Below are 15,778 nucleotides of genomic sequence, written 5' to 3'. Positions count from 1 at the left end.
ATAGGGGATCTGTGTATGTATCTCTCCTCCATCTCTGTTCTCAGTCAGTTTCTTATTCCATTCAGTGCTTGGCTGAGTTCTTTATCTCTTCATTGGATGCTTAACGTTTCACGATTGACATGTGATTCTGACTTAGTTTTTCTGATCTTTACTGAGGAGAGACAACGTTGTTCTTCTGACTAGAGAGTCATGTTTCCCAGAAGTCTTTTCTATGTAGCTTTTGACAGATTATTAAATTTTTCAAAAAAGGAAATAACAACTACTCTCACTTTTTTTATGAGTAAATGAGATAGAAAATGTAAAAGAACATAAAAAACATACAATGAAAGGAGGGCAGCTAATAAATTATATCAACTGAAAATAGAAATCAACAATAGATGAGTGTGATATGTTTTACAAATCATATTTTATTCATGCCAGATTTTCAGATGTGAAAGTACATATGGTCTTTGATATGTCTTCGATGTAGCACCTTGACTTGATTTATATATCAAAGTTGTAAACATGCCACTTTCTTTTATGTTTCCTCCTCATAAGAAATGTGAAATAAGTCCCCTTAAGCTATTGTACTAATCAAGGTCAATGTATTTCATTTGACAGACCTGCTATTTAAAGTGTAATACCGAGTGTCCCTTGATGATTATTTTTCCTATTTATTTTTATTATGGAAATAGAATATACATTTTCTTTCTTCTTTTTAAACAGTAACAATAGTCTTAGTTATTTTAAAATGTATATAAAATTGTGAACACAATGATTTTTATGGTTTTGAGAACCATACCTATTTTTCAAAAGCTTAATTCCTCAATGTTGTTTCCTATGATATTAATAGTTTGAATATAAAAAGCCACATTTATATGCGTGTTGATTTTAAATTGTCTCTTTTTCCAAAAACTTAACACTTTTCAAGTTACATTGCCACACAATGGCCTCAAGAATAATTATCTTACCAGTAGAGTATTGCATATAGGGCAAAATCTTGATCTAAATTTTGTTAAGCATTTGGAAAGAAAGTATTCATTGGGGGGTATTGTTAAGAAAAATGTTTTTCAAAGTCTGATTTGCTGATTATGTGAGTTAGAGTCACCTGGTGAGCACAATGCAGGTTACCTTTGTACATCTCCAGGAAAAGAGATTGAGGGGCCTGGGCTGGGACTCAGACATTTGTGCTTTGGGTAGCAAACCAGGTGAATCTTTTATACTCTAAAATTGGTAAACTCTAGCCCTTTAGAAGGGGACTGTGGCGGTTCAGTGGTAGAATTCTCACCTTCCATGTGGGAGACCCATTTTCAATTCCTGTGTCTGTGCAAACAGCACCTGTCTGTTAGTGGGGGTTTTCATGTTGTTTTAATGCTGAACAGATTTCAGCAGAGCTTCCAGACTAATGCAGACTAGGAAGAAAGGTCTGGTTATCTACTTTCAAAAATCAGCCAGTGAAAATCCTATGGATCACAAATATCCGATCTGTAAATAACCATGGGGATGGTGTAGGTCCGGGAAGCGTTTCATTTCATTGTGCTTGGGGCAGTTTATAACAGTTCTTACAAGAACTAGGTTATATTTTTGTTTAGGATAGTGAGGGATGTATATATTGTGTAAGACTTTATTCTCCCTTATCCTGAAAATGCTGCCCTAAAACATATATTTAGAATTTCAGAATACTAGCATAGTGCTAGCTTACTCATAGTTTGCTTCAGAGAATAATTTAGGCATGAATAAAAACTAAGCTGTGAAGTTGATTCTGACTCATAGAGACAGGAGAGAGTACAACTGCCCCATAGGATTTCCAAGGCTGTAAATCTTTACGGAAGTAGACTGCCACATCTTTGTCCTGTACAGAGGCTGGTGGGTTCCAACTGCAGACGTTTTGGTTAGCAGCCGAGCACTTTAACCACTGCACCACCGGGGCTCCTAATTTTGGCATAGGAATTAAAAATGGAGTTACCTAGGTCTAGGTCCAAGATAGAATTAAGAAGTTAGGCACATAGGAAGAATAGATGATTCTGTCAAGGAGAAAGCAGGCTCTGCAATATACAAACATACCATGTGTAAGGTGTATCAGGATGCATCCTTCCTTACCAGTGCCCACTGTCCACTCTTATTTGGTGATGTGTCACAGGAAAGCTTGTCTCTGTCCTTCCTAATTTTAGAGATGCCCTCTACTCTTTACTCCTGTACTGAAGCCTATTCAAAAGTTGGGAGAGAAGGGCATGATAGCACTGACTGCGAAGTACCTACAATTATATCACACAAGCAACAAAGCACATACTTGACTCCATAGTTTAACTGAATTCAGTTAAATCACATCTTCAAAGTCCTTGGTCGTCCTTATCTCTGCTGTTAAAACACTGATTTCCCCTTTTCTTCTTCTGCCTTACATTAGAGTTAATTTTATTCATTTGTCTACAGCAGGGCTTAAATACATTCATTCCTGTTCAAACACCTGCTGAGAATTTGCATTTCCACCACAGATATACTGAATCTGAATCTACATTTTAACAAGGTCCTCAGGTAATTCTTATGTACAATAAATTTTGAGAACCACTGTTCTACTAGTGGGTCTCAGAACTGATCCCTAACTAGCAGCATTAGCATCACCTGGGAACTTCTTAGAAATTCAATTTCTCAGCAGCGGTTTGAACAGAACAAACCAGTTCAAAGCCCTGGCCTATAGATCTGGATTTTAAACAGCTTGATTCAGAAACCATATTTCCCCCTCCCTCAAATACTTAAAATAATATTTTCCAGAGAGTAAGTTCTCAGTAAATATTCATTTAATTAAAATGCATTGAGAATTTTTTATTTTGAATATACTGCATTTGAATTTGCATATACTCTTATTCTTATTCTCTAAAATATGATAAATATCTTTACTTTTCTTACACTGAAATATGTTCACGCACATCAAAAGAATGTTTGATATTAATGTCAAAAGTGGGAATAAAATGTTTCTCTTGAGAATAGAAAGACATAACTCTAGCAAGAAAAATTTAGGACAATTTTTTTTTATTGTACGTTAGGTGAAGGTTTAAAAGAACAAATACTTTCTTATTAAACAGTCAGTACACAACCTGACAACATGTCAACACTCTCCCTTCTCGACCTAGGAGGAACTTTTTTTTTTTTTGGTGAAAATATACGAAGCCAAAGATACACCATTTCAAAAATTTCTACATATACAATTCAGTAATATTGATTATGTTCTTCCAGTTGTGCTGTTATTCTCACTATCCTTTTACAAATTATTCCATCACCATTGTCTTCAACTCACTGTCCCCTAGGCTTCCCATCAAACCTTCTGATTTGCTGTTGTCAATTTGATCTCACATAGATAATTTTTTTTTATACTTTAGATGAAGGTTTACAGAACAAAATAGTTTCTCATTAAACAGTACACATGTTGCCTTATGACAATGGTTAAAACCCCACTAAATGTCAACATTATCCTTAATCAACCTCGGGTTCCCTGTCACCAGTTTTCCTGTCCCCTTCTGCCTTCTAGTCCTTGTCCCTGGACTGCTGTGCCTCACTAGTTCCATTATGTTTTATGGGGCTATCCAATCCCCGGCTGAATGGTGAACCTCGGGAGTGACTTCACCTTTGAGTTAAAAGGGTGTCCAGGGGCCACACTCGTGGAGTTTCTCCAGTCTCTGTCAGGCCAGTAAATCTGGTCTTTTTTTGTGTGTTAGAATTTTGTTCTACATCCTTCTCCAGCTCTGTCCAAAACCCTTTGTTATGGTCCTGCTCAGAGCAGTCAGTGGTGGTAGCCAGGCACAATCTAGCTGTACTGGACTCGGGCTGGTGGAGGCCTTGGTAGCTGTGGTCCATTAGTCCTTTAGACTAATCTTTTCCTTATATCTTGTTCTCTTCATTCTTCTTTGCTCCTGAAGGGGTTAGATGAGTAGAGTATCTTAGATGGCTGTTCACAGGCTTTTAAGATGCCAGGCACTATTCACCAAGGTAGAATAGAATGTAGACCATTGTCTTTATAAACTGTGTTACGCCAATTGAGCTAGATGTTCCCTGAGACCATGGTCTCCACAGCCCTTCGCCCAAGAATTCAGTCCCTCAGGGAGTTTGGATGTGACTATGGAGCTTCCATGACCTTTCTTTGTGCAAGTTGTGCTGGATTCCCTTGTACTGTGTACTGGCTTACCCTTCACCAAATTTACCACTGATCTATTGTCTATTTAGTATTCCCTCGCACCACTCCCATCCCTCATAACCAACAAAGATTGTTACTGTTTGTGTGTAAATTTTTTCATGAGTTTTTACCATAGAGGTCTCATACAATATTTGTCCTCTTGTGATTGACTTATTTCACTCAGCATAATGTCTTCCAGTTTCATCCATGTTATGAGATGAAGTTTTCTTTGTTCTTCTTACTCTCTTCTGCTGAATTCTTTTTGTTTGTGGATTTTTTTTTCCATTTCTTTTGTTTTTGTAGATTTTGTTTGTACCGAGACTTTATGTTTTTCCTCTTTATTTTGATGAGTAGGTTTGTTAAATTTGTGGTTACTGTGAAATTTACCCTTATATTTCTAAGTTTGAAGCAGTCTATCATTACTTGGTATCGCCGTGCCTTCCTCTTGATTAGAAGGTTCTATACGTACACTGCTTATTCCCTCTGTTACTGTTCTGATGTTGTTGTCATTCACAGTTTAACTGCTCTTATTCCCTGTAGTATTTCTTTTGGTTTTGGATAGTCCTTGAGAGTTCATTTCCTACACTGGTATCTGGCTGGTACGATCATGCATCCTAGATTTAGCCTGTGAGCTGATGTTGTTTCTTCTCTAACAGAAGGACTCCCTCTAATAATTCTTGTAAATTTGACGTGATTTTTACATATTCCCTTAATTTTTGTTTATATGGAAATGTCCTAATTTCACCATCATATTTGAACAAGAGTTTTGCAGGATATGTTATTCTTGGCTGGCAATTTTTGTCTTTCAAGGTTTTATGTATGTCATCCCATTGCCTTCTTGTCTGCATGGTTTCTGCCAAATAATCTGAGCTTAGTCTTATTGTTTCTCCTCTGAATGTGACTTCTTGTTTTTCACAAGCTGATCTCAGGATTCATTGTTTATCTTTGGTTTTGGTGAGTGTGCTTATGATATGCCTTGGTGATTTTCTTTTGAGGTCTATCCTATATGGGGTTTGTTGATCCTCTTGGATGGCCAGCTTTTCATCTTTCTCATTATTGGGGAAGTTTTCTGTCAGCAGTTCTTCAATGATCCTCTCTGTGTTTTCTGTTTTCTCCCCCTGTTCTGGAACTCTGATCACTCACAAATTTTTGCTTTTGATTGTCTCCCACATAATTCTCAGGGTCTCTTCATTTTTCTTCACTCTTTTTTCTGAGTTTTCCCCAAGCAGAGTTGTATCCAAGTGTTTGTCTTCCATTCCTTTGATCCTGTCCTCCACCATTTTAAATCTGCTCCTCAGCCCTTCTATGGTACTGTCCATTTCTGAAATTTTGTTGTTTATCTTTTGGATTTCTAATTGTTCTTTTTGTATGATTTCTAGTTGTGAATTTATTTTTGATATTTTGTTCCTGCATTATTTTCCTGAATTCTTCCAATTTTTTGGTCTGTATTTTCCATGAATTTGTCTGCCTTTTCCATGAATTTGTCAATTTTTTCCTCATTTTTGTCTGCTTTTTGCTTCAACTCTTGGATAGCTCTGAATATGAGAGATTTGAATTCCTTATCAGATAGTTCTAGTCCCTTTTCTTCTACTGGAAAGTCATCTGGTGTTTTATTTTGGACCCCTACTGGAACGATCCTGTCCTGTTTTTGTAAATATTTTCATATTGTCTGCATCTTCGGGACATTCAGTAGTTATTTTTCTCATTTATTGATTGTAGATTTATTTGTTTCATCCTGCTTTTTTTGTTTTATTTGTCTATGTCTGAACAGGTGGGCTGAGTGTTTGTTGCTGTTTGCTCCTCTGTGGGCATGATACTTTTTGCCTCCTTCTCCAATTGGCAGTGTCAGTTGCTCAGATATGATACAGCAGGGCAGGTCTAGCTGAAGATGAGTTGCTGTGATGGGTTGTTTGTGGCATTTACTATGGCCACCAGGTTGGGCCGGTAATCAGTACAGGGCAGATTCCAGTAGGGTGTGCCCAGGCTGCTTGTTGGTGTGATGTTCATCACATGGTGCAGTAGGCAGGATGGAGGGGGAAGATTGTGATGTATGGAGCTAAGATGGGTATGGGAAAGAGGAGAGAGGAACAGGAGCCAAAACATACAAACAAATAAAAAAGAGTGCTAGGGGAGCTTGCCATTGGAGTGGAGAAATGAGAGACTATGAAATGGAGAAAAACAAAAAGGAGAAGAAGAAAAAAAGAAAAGATAAGAAAAAAGTGAATATACAAAAACTTGAAAGAAAAAAGAAAAACAAAGATCCCAGGATCCCACTGGTGCAGCTATGAAGTCTGGGAAAGTTCCTCTCAGGCTATGTTGTACAGCCTGGCTAGAAAGGGTAGAGGTGTCACTCAGCACCAGGTACTCAGGGGACAGGAAGAGAAGGAAAGTATAGAGAGACAAGAAACTGAGTAATGAAGAAAAAAGGGAAAAGAAAACAAAACAAACAAAAAAAGAACAAGACCCCCCCCCCCAAAAAAAAAAAACAAGAAAAAATGTCCTCAGGGATCCCTGTGCACATCTGCGCAAACTGAGGGGGTAGGTCCCAAGCGCATAGTACTGCCTGGCTAGAACAGGCTCCCAATTTAAGAAAAACAGAAAACAAACAAACAATTCAAGGCAAACAAACAAACAAAAAAGCCCTGGGATCCCACCAGAGTGGCAGCACGGGTCGGGAAGTAGTCTCACATTTGAGTGGCGTTTCACAGACTTTCAGGAAGAAGCAAAGATGGCGCACTGAGCCAGGTATTTGAGAGAAAGGAGGGGGAGGTGGTGAGAGGTAAGGAAGAAATCTAAAGCAACAGAAAAAAAAAAACAACACTAGCAGCCAATAAATGGCACTTAGGGAGCCAGCCAGTGTGGGCGGGTGGAATCCAAGTGACACCGGGGTGAAGCTGGTTCTTCCTAGCCAAGAGACAGTGGCCGTAGGAAGCAGAGAAGGCCAAGTGGGGGTGAAGAAGGGTGGGGGGTGGGAAAGCAGCTATTGCTCATTACCGGTTATTCTGTCTCCTACAGGAAGCTCCGTGAAGCTGCTTTCTCATACTTCTTGTTCACCGATCTCTGATAGGGGTCCAAGATGTCTGATCCGTGCTGTGTTAGCTGATAAGGGACCTGTACATGTATCTCTCCTTGCTCTCTGTTCTCGGTCAGTTTCTTATTTCATTCGGTGCTTCGCTGACTTCTTTATCTCTTCATTCGCTGCTTAGGGTTTCAAGATTCCCGTTTTCTCTGTTTGGCTTAGTTTTTTTCATCTTTGCTGTGGAGGGACAGTGTGGTGCTTCTGCCTATAGTGCCACGTTGCCCGGAAGTCTCTAATTTTATATAGCTAGTCAAGATTGACTTGACAGCAATGGTTTTGGTTTAGATATATTTGGGGGAGTCATTTTATGGAATTCCTGAGTAATTTTCTTGTTTTGACTGAAGCTTTTTAAAGGACAGCATTATATCAGTCAACCCCATAGAGGCACAATTCATAAAATTAATTCCATGGTTTTTGTGTGTGTGCTGATAGAATAAATTAAAAAAAAAAAAAAAAACAAGAATACATTCCTTGTTTCCTTACCCTCTGACCTCCCACTGTGACTCCACTAATTTTCAGTATGATAGAGGGGTCAGGATTTGTGGTGAACATTAGCATGACAACATTACAAAGCAGCCCTTTCCTACTCTGAAGTGAAGTAGCTCTCCTACCTAACTTAGGACAGGAGCTGAGATGGGGGTACCTAGGTGAGTGATTAGGGAAGGAGAGTTCTCAGGAGAAACTCTTAGGGAGGAGAGAAGCAGGATGAGGCAGGGAATAAGCAGGCTAGAGATGTGGATTCCTCTGCAGGAAGACCCCAGTCACACCCACTGAGGGGACTTGGCCCTTACAGTTGTCCCCCTTTTAGGCAATGGGTCTGTCTCTGTACCTATATCAGTAGGAGGCCATGCAGCCATGCCCTGGCCGAGGAAGGGCAGGAAGCCTGAACTGCCAGGCCAAGCTCCTCAGAGAAGAGTGGGCAGTAAGCTGGAGCAGTGGAGCTCACAGAAGCTGGGGTGGGTGCATCAGCCCCTTTGAAGGGGATTAGAGGCTCCAAAGGAAGAAGGGCATCTAGATTGGGAGGGAAGAAGGTAAGCAAAACAATTACTGCAATAGGAGGTGAAAGGTTAGATCGCGACTGTGGGATTCAGAAGGGTACTGATGGGCGCCAAATGACCCTCTGTGGGTCAAGGGCTTTTAGTGGGAAACTGGCCACACTACTTTTACTATAATTTAGAGCACAAAATTATAAATAATATTGAATGTTATAAAATGATTATGTGATGTGTGGCCACCCAAAGTTAGAGTCTTTATAGTCTACAAACTGCTTAATACAGATCTAGAGGAGGAAAATGACATATAGAAACAACTGACCTACTTAGTTTTTTCTTTTCTTGCTCGTCATAATACTTAAAAGATGAAGCAACCAAAGATTTCAAGTCTATTAGATGAACTAGAGTTATAGCAATTTTTGCCAACAATAAATATATATATTATTCTCTGATATTCTTTGTTTTATCTCTTTATTAATCTGAATTATGCCTCAGTCATCTTACTGTATTGTTGGGATGGTAGTTGAGATGTAAGCCACTGTCACAAAGAGGAGAGGAGGTGCCACTGCTCTGGTCACTAGGAGCACCTACAAAAAACAAAATCACAAAATCCCAGTAGTTAAAATGCTATTCCATCCTAAACTGATACATTTCACATTGTATTTAAAATATATTTAGTGATATCAAATAAATCAGGTATTAAAATAAAACTTATTATTTTATTGACATCAAGAGACCCATAAATATTTGTTTTCGTTTTATTTCAAAAACATTTAGGCTTTACTCAGGAAAACATGGAAACCCTGGTGGCATAGTGGTTAAATGCTACAGCTGCTAACCAAAAGGTCGGCTGTTTGAATCCTCCAGGCGCCCCTTTGAAACTGTATGGGGCAGTTCTACTTTGTCTGATAGAGTCACTATGAGTCGGAATTGACTTGATGGTAACAGGCTATTTTTTTTTTAATTTTTTTTATTGTACTTTAGATGAAGGTTTACAGAACAAATAGTTTCTCATTAAACAATTAGTACATATACTGTTTTATGACATTGGTTAACAACCCCAAGACACATCAACACTCTCCCTTCTCGACCCTGGCTTCCTTACTACCAGCTTTCCTGTCCCCTCCTGCCTTCTAGTCCTTGTCCCTGGTCTGTTGCACCCCGTTAGTCTCATTTTGTTTTATGAGGCTGTCTAATCTCTGGCTGAAGGGTGAACCTCAGGAGTGACTGCATTACTGAGCTAAAAGGTTTTATTTTATTTTTTTTAACGAAAACATATAACCTTATTAAAAGCACTACGTCGTTTCATTATTCAAAGTGGATTACACTTCTAAAATGAAAAATAACCAAACCTGTTGCTGTAAAGTCAATTCTGACTTATACTGACCCTATGTGTTACAGAGTAGAACTGAGCTCCATAGGGTTTTCTTGGCTGTAATCATTACGGAAGTAGATCACCAGGTCTTTCTACCACAGAGCCACAAGTTTGGTTTGAACTTCCAACTTTTAGATCAGCAGCCATTTGCAAACTACTTGTACCACCCAGGGGCTTCTAAACCATACTTATAATAATGCAGGCGTTAGCTTGTCTGCAAAGTTTCATTTAATGTCATCTTTCAACCTACCAGCAAATCCTATGTTTAGGAACCATAATTTTCCATGATGAGTAAAAAATTTGCATGTGTTCTGTCTTTATAAGAGTTCTTAGTAGGCACTATAATTGGGAATATCATGGAAGATATCTAACATTGCACAATAGGAACAGCAAAATGTCAGATTAAGCCCTCATGAAAAACCTGTTAATATTTATGATTTAAGGATAAGTAATGCCAGTCTCAAAGACATTTTATTTTCCAAAATAGCAAAACTTACTAGGTCTTAGAGTCAGGATTAGAATACATCTTTTAAATTTCTTATTAATTATTTATTAAAAGAAAATTAATTCAATTTTAAAACCAAAAACAAATAGTTTCAATGATGTTGATAAATGTGAGGTATTAATATAATTGAATTTGAATTTTTATTTGACATGTCATACTTAATTTCAGACATCACAGGTCATACATAACACTCCTAGCATATTAACCAATGTACTCAGAAAATAAATGACTGCGTTCTCCTTTTTCATGACTCCAATATCCTATAGTTTTTCTGGTGCTAAAAAGGGGCCATCAACTTTTTTGTTATAGTAGGTTGGATACAGTTTTTCCACTCTTTAAACTTAAAGAATTTCACAATATGTTTTGGCTATTTTTTTCCGTAAAGTTTATCTGCATTTCTTTATTATAAGAGAATATTTTAATGTTTATGCATATTAAATTAAAAAGTATATCCATTCTGAACTGAATGATAATGAAAACACAATACAGAAAATTCTGTGAAGTGCATCCTTTTGAATAAAATTTGAATATTTAAATGTGTACTACAGAAAAAAATAGATGTAAACTCTGAGATCAATGCTTTCATCTTAGAAATGGAAGCGTGAATTAAACCAAAGTAAAAAGAAGGCAGAAAATATTAAACATAAAAATGAAAATCAAAAAGTAGGAAATAATAGAAAAAAATTAAAACTAAGTGGAGTTTTTGGAAAGATTAATAAAATAGTTAAGCACATAGCACGAAAGATATAGAAAAACTGTTAGAGAATACAAAGCACCAATATTAGAAATGAAGGAGTGACATTATTACAAAGCCAACAGATATTTAAAAGAGTAATAAAAAGTTGTGATGAACAACTTTATGCAAATAAATTGACAATTTAGTTAAAATGGATAAATACTTTGAAAAAAATACCAAAATTGACATAAGAAATAATAGGATATCCAAAAATACCTATTTTCATTAAGAGATTAAATTCCTACACCCCTCCCCCCCAAAAAAGCTATCCGTAATTACAATTCTAGGTTCAAATTGCTTGCCTGTGGATTTCTTCAATCATTTAAGAAAGGGATAAAGACAATGCCAAACAAATGATTTATAGAAATAGAGAAGGAGATACCACTTCACAGCTCATTATATTTAGACATAATAATCCTGATAAACAAAACCGACGAGAACATTACAAGAAAAGAAAAGTACAACCTTGGCTCTTCCCCCAAGATGGCAACCTAGGTAGTCAACATCTCCATTTCCTCAAAAAACTTGAAAAAAAGAAGCAAAATAACAAAAAATAAAAGTAGTGCAACCAATGGACTCGAGGCTCTGACAACTCCAAGAAATAAGGTCACTGGCTGAAGGCAGAAGGAGAAGCAAAGTTACAAGTTATTCTCATGGGTTATGAGAGTTCCTCCTGTCCTGCCCCCATCTAAGCAGGGAACATTAGCACAGTGAGTGGTAGGCTGAGCCAGGTTAAGAAACACAGGTAGTGAGCTGGTAACCTCAGGTTAAGAAGAACTTAATTTTGTGGACAATCTGATACCTCAAAGTCTTAATATCTTACTGATGGCACTGAAGAAAATGGATCAACAGGGAGAAAATAGCCCCCTCCAAAATTCTACAAGGCAGGAAAATCTCTCTCTTCAGCACTTACAGAGTCCCTCCTGCTCCTCCCCCATCCAAGCCAGGATGCAGAAATGCAGTGAGAGGTGGTGGAGCCACTCAGAGAAACACAGAAACGAGACTGGCTCCTTAGGGATAAGAAAACTGTGAAGGAAATTGATTTAACTGATATTCTGATACCTCAAAGACCAAATGTCTCTCTAAGGGCAGCCAGGAAAAACAGATCTACAGGAGGAAGATAGCCCCCTCAAATACTACAAGGCAGGAAAATCTTTATCTCCAGTGTTTTAGAGACTCTTTCTTGCCCTGTTCCCATCTCAGCTGTGAGTCACAAACATAGTGAGACTCAGGTTAAGCCATTCCACAGAATTCAAACAGATAGCTGGCTCTTTATGATAAGGAGAACAGTGAAGGACTTAAAATTTCACTAACAGTCCAATACTTCGAATCCAAATAGTTTTCTGAAGTCAACAAATAAAATGGAACCACCGGGAGAAAACAGTTTCTCCCCCCTAATCTTACAAGGCAGGAAAATCTTCCTCTCCAATGCTTAAGAAAGTCCCCTCCTGCCCTACACCCATCCAAGCAGGGAATCTCAAGCAGAGCCCATGAAATACAAAAAAAGAAAGTTCTGGTGCCTTGCCACAGAAGAGGGGAGCGGAGCACAAGTCTCAAGAACAGTTGAGTCAGTGTTGGAAAACTTAAGGACAAGACTGCCCTCTAGTGGATTTTTTGGATACAGGGAGTAAATAAGGGGAAAGGAAAAAAAAAAACTCTCTAAATATATCTTGGAAAGAGAAGATTGTGAATCCCAGAATTACCAAAATATAATATGAAACGTCTCAGGTCCAAAAAAAAAAAAAAAAAAAAAAAGAAATGGCCCAATTAAAAGAAAACCATGAAGAAATGGAAATTAGTCCTATAGAGGCCAGCTTAGCGGAAAAATGGCAGACTCCCAGTCAACAATGTTAAAAATATTCAAAGAAAGCAAAGACTGCACAGAAAACAAACTAATAAGATCAAGAAACAAAATGAGAAACTCAACAGATGACAGAAAATGCTAAAAAGAACCAAAGAGAAATACTAAAAGTGACAAATAAAATAACTGAATTGGAAAATGCAAGGGAGGAATTCAGCAGTAGATTTGAGTGACAGAAGACAGAATAAGCTAACTAGAAGACATACTCAGCAGAAACTATGCAGGTAAGCAGGCAATAAGATGACATATATAAAGCCTTGAAGGAAAACAACTGCCAGCCAAGAATTATATATCCAGCAAAACTGTCTCTCAAATATGATGGCGAAATTAGGGCATTTCCAGATAAACAGAAGTTCAGGGAATTTGCAAAAACCAAACCCAAATTACAAGATATACTAAAGGGAGTCCTCTGGTTAGATAATCAATAACATCAGATAACAATGCAAGACTAGAATACAGGACAGAGCAACAAGATATTGACTCAGATAGGGAAATCAAAAATACATCAAAGCTAAAATCTTCAAAATAGGGAAACAGAGATATCAATATTAAAAAAAGGACAACATTAAAACAAAAAAGAGGGACTTAAAAAATGCAGACTTAGATTGTTCATATGGAGGGGAAGTCAAGGTGATACAAAGAAATAAAAGACTGGTATAAACTTAGAAAAATAGGGGTAAATATTAAGGTAACCACAAAGGAATCTAATAATCCTACAAACCAAAATAAAAAAGTATAAAAATGTAAAGACCCAGCAAACACAAAATCTACAAAAAGGAAAAACGTGAATAAAAAACACATAAAGAAAAATGACTTAGCACAGAAAATTAAGGGGAACAAAGAAACTGTGAACAACACACAAAAAGAGACATCAGGATGACAGTACTAAACACAGACCTATCAATAATTACCCTGAATGTAAACGGACTTAATGCACCAATAAAGAGACAGAGAGTGGCAAATTAGATAAAAAAGCACGATCCATGTATATGGTGCCTACAACAGATGCACCTTAGACTTAAAAACACAAACAGGCTAAAACTCACAGGATGGAAAAAATATAGTAAGCAAACAACACTCAAAACAGAGCAGGAGTGGCAATATTAATCTCTGACAAAATAGACTTTAAAGTAAAATCCACCACAAAGGAACAGCACTATATAATGACTAAGGGTCAATACACCAGAAAGACATAACTATAATAAATATTTACACACCCAAGGACAGGGCTCCAAAATATATAAAACTAATGGCACTGAAAAGAGAGATAGACAGCTCCACAACAGTAGTAGGAGACTTCAAAATGCTGCAGAACATCCAGAGAGAAGTTCCACAAAGACATGGAAGAGCTAAATGCTACAATCAACCAACTTGATCTCATAGATATATACCAAACACTGCACCCAACAGCAGCCAAGTATACTTTCTTTTCCAATGCATATGGAACATTTTCCAAAATAGACCTCATATTAGGCCATAAAGCAAGCTGTAACAAAATCCAAAACACTGAAAAAGCATCTTTTCTGACCATAAAGCCATAAAAGTGGAAATGAACAAAAGAAAAAGCAAGGAAAAGAAATCGAACACATGAAAACTGAACAACACCTTGCTCAAAAACTACTAGATTATAGAAGAAATTAAGGTGGGAATAAAGAAATTCATAGAATCAAACAAGAAAGAAAACATATCCTACCAGAACCTTTGGGACACAGCAAAAGCAGTGCTCAGAGGTCAGTTTACAGCAATAAATGCACACATCCAAAAAGAAGTAAGGGCCAAAATCAAAACGTTTACCCTAAAACTGGAACAAGTAGAAAGAGAGCAGCAAAAGAAGCCCACAGGAGCCAGAAGGAAGGAAATAAAAAGAATTAGAGCAGATTTAAATAAAATAGAGATTAGAAAAACAATTGAAAGAGTTAACAACTCCAAAAACTGGTTCTTTGAAAAGATCACAAAAATTGATAAACCATTGGCCAAACTGGCAAAAGAAAAACAAGAGAGGAAACAGATAACCCGTATAAGAAATGAGATGGGTGATATCACAACAGACCCAACTTAAATTAAAAGAATCATAACAGATTACCATGAAAAATTGTACTCTGAAAATTTGAAAACCTAGAGGAAATGGACAAATTTCTAGAAACCCACTACCTATCTAAATTAACACAAACAAACGTAGAACAAATAAATAAACCCATAAAAAAAGAAGAGAGTGAAAAGGTTATTAAAAAACTCCCAACAAAGAAAAACCCTATCCCAGATGGCTTCACTGGAGAATTCTAACAAACTTTCAGAGAAGAGATAGCACCACTTCTATTAAAGGTATTTCACAGCATAGAAAATGATGAAATACCCCTAAACTCATTCTATGAATCCAGCATAACCCTGATACCAAAAACAGGTAAAGACACGACAATAAAAGAAAATTACAGACCAATATCCCTCATGAACATTGACGCAAAAATTCTCAACAAAATTCTAGTCAACAGAATTCAGCAACATATCAAAAAAATAATTCACTATGACCAAGTGGGTTTATACCAGCTATGCAGGGATGGTTCAACATTAGAAAAACAATCAATGTAAACCATCACATAAAAAAAAAAACAAGAACCACATGATGTTATCAATCAATGCAGAAAAGGCATTCGACAAAGTCCAACACCCATTCATGATAAAAACTCTCAACACAATAGGAATAGAAGAGAAATTATTCAATATAATTAAGGACATTTATACAGAGCCAACAGCCAACATCATCCTAAATGGAGAGACTTTGAAAGCATTCCCCTTGAAAACGGGAACCAGACAAGGATGCCCTCTATCACCACTCTTATTCAACATTGTGCTGGAAGTGCTAGCCACAGAAATTAGGCTAAAAAAAGAACTAAAGGGCATCCAAATTGGTAGGGAAAAAGTCACAGTATCTCTATTTACAGATGATATGATCTTATACACAGAAAACCCCGAAGAATCCACAAGAAAACTACTGGAAAACGTCTATTAAGAAAATTTCAGTAAAGTTTCAGGATACAAGATAAACATACAAAAATCAGTTGGATTCCTTTGCACAAACAAAGATAACC

At 37.1% G+C, this 15,778-nt stretch overlaps 1 protein-coding gene across 1 annotated transcript in view; it reads right to left on the bottom strand.

The window, feature by feature from the left end:
• The window catches only part of SNTG1 (syntrophin gamma 1), a 664,017-nt gene that overhangs the window by 426,837 nt on the left and 221,402 nt on the right, over positions 1-15,778 (bottom strand). The window contains exon 8 of the mRNA XM_004386583.2: positions 8,720-8,802. Within this exon, the coding sequence (XP_004386640.1) occupies positions 8,720-8,802 (83 nt within the window). The remainder of the gene's footprint in view (positions 1-8,719; positions 8,803-15,778) is intronic.

This window comes from Trichechus manatus, unplaced genomic scaffold, assembly GCF_000243295.1.
Source record: "Trichechus manatus latirostris isolate Lorelei unplaced genomic scaffold, TriManLat1.0 scaffold00169, whole genome shotgun sequence".
NCBI lineage: Eukaryota > Metazoa > Chordata > Mammalia > Sirenia > Trichechidae > Trichechus > Trichechus manatus.
This window is presented reverse-complemented; position numbering and strand designations above follow the sequence as displayed.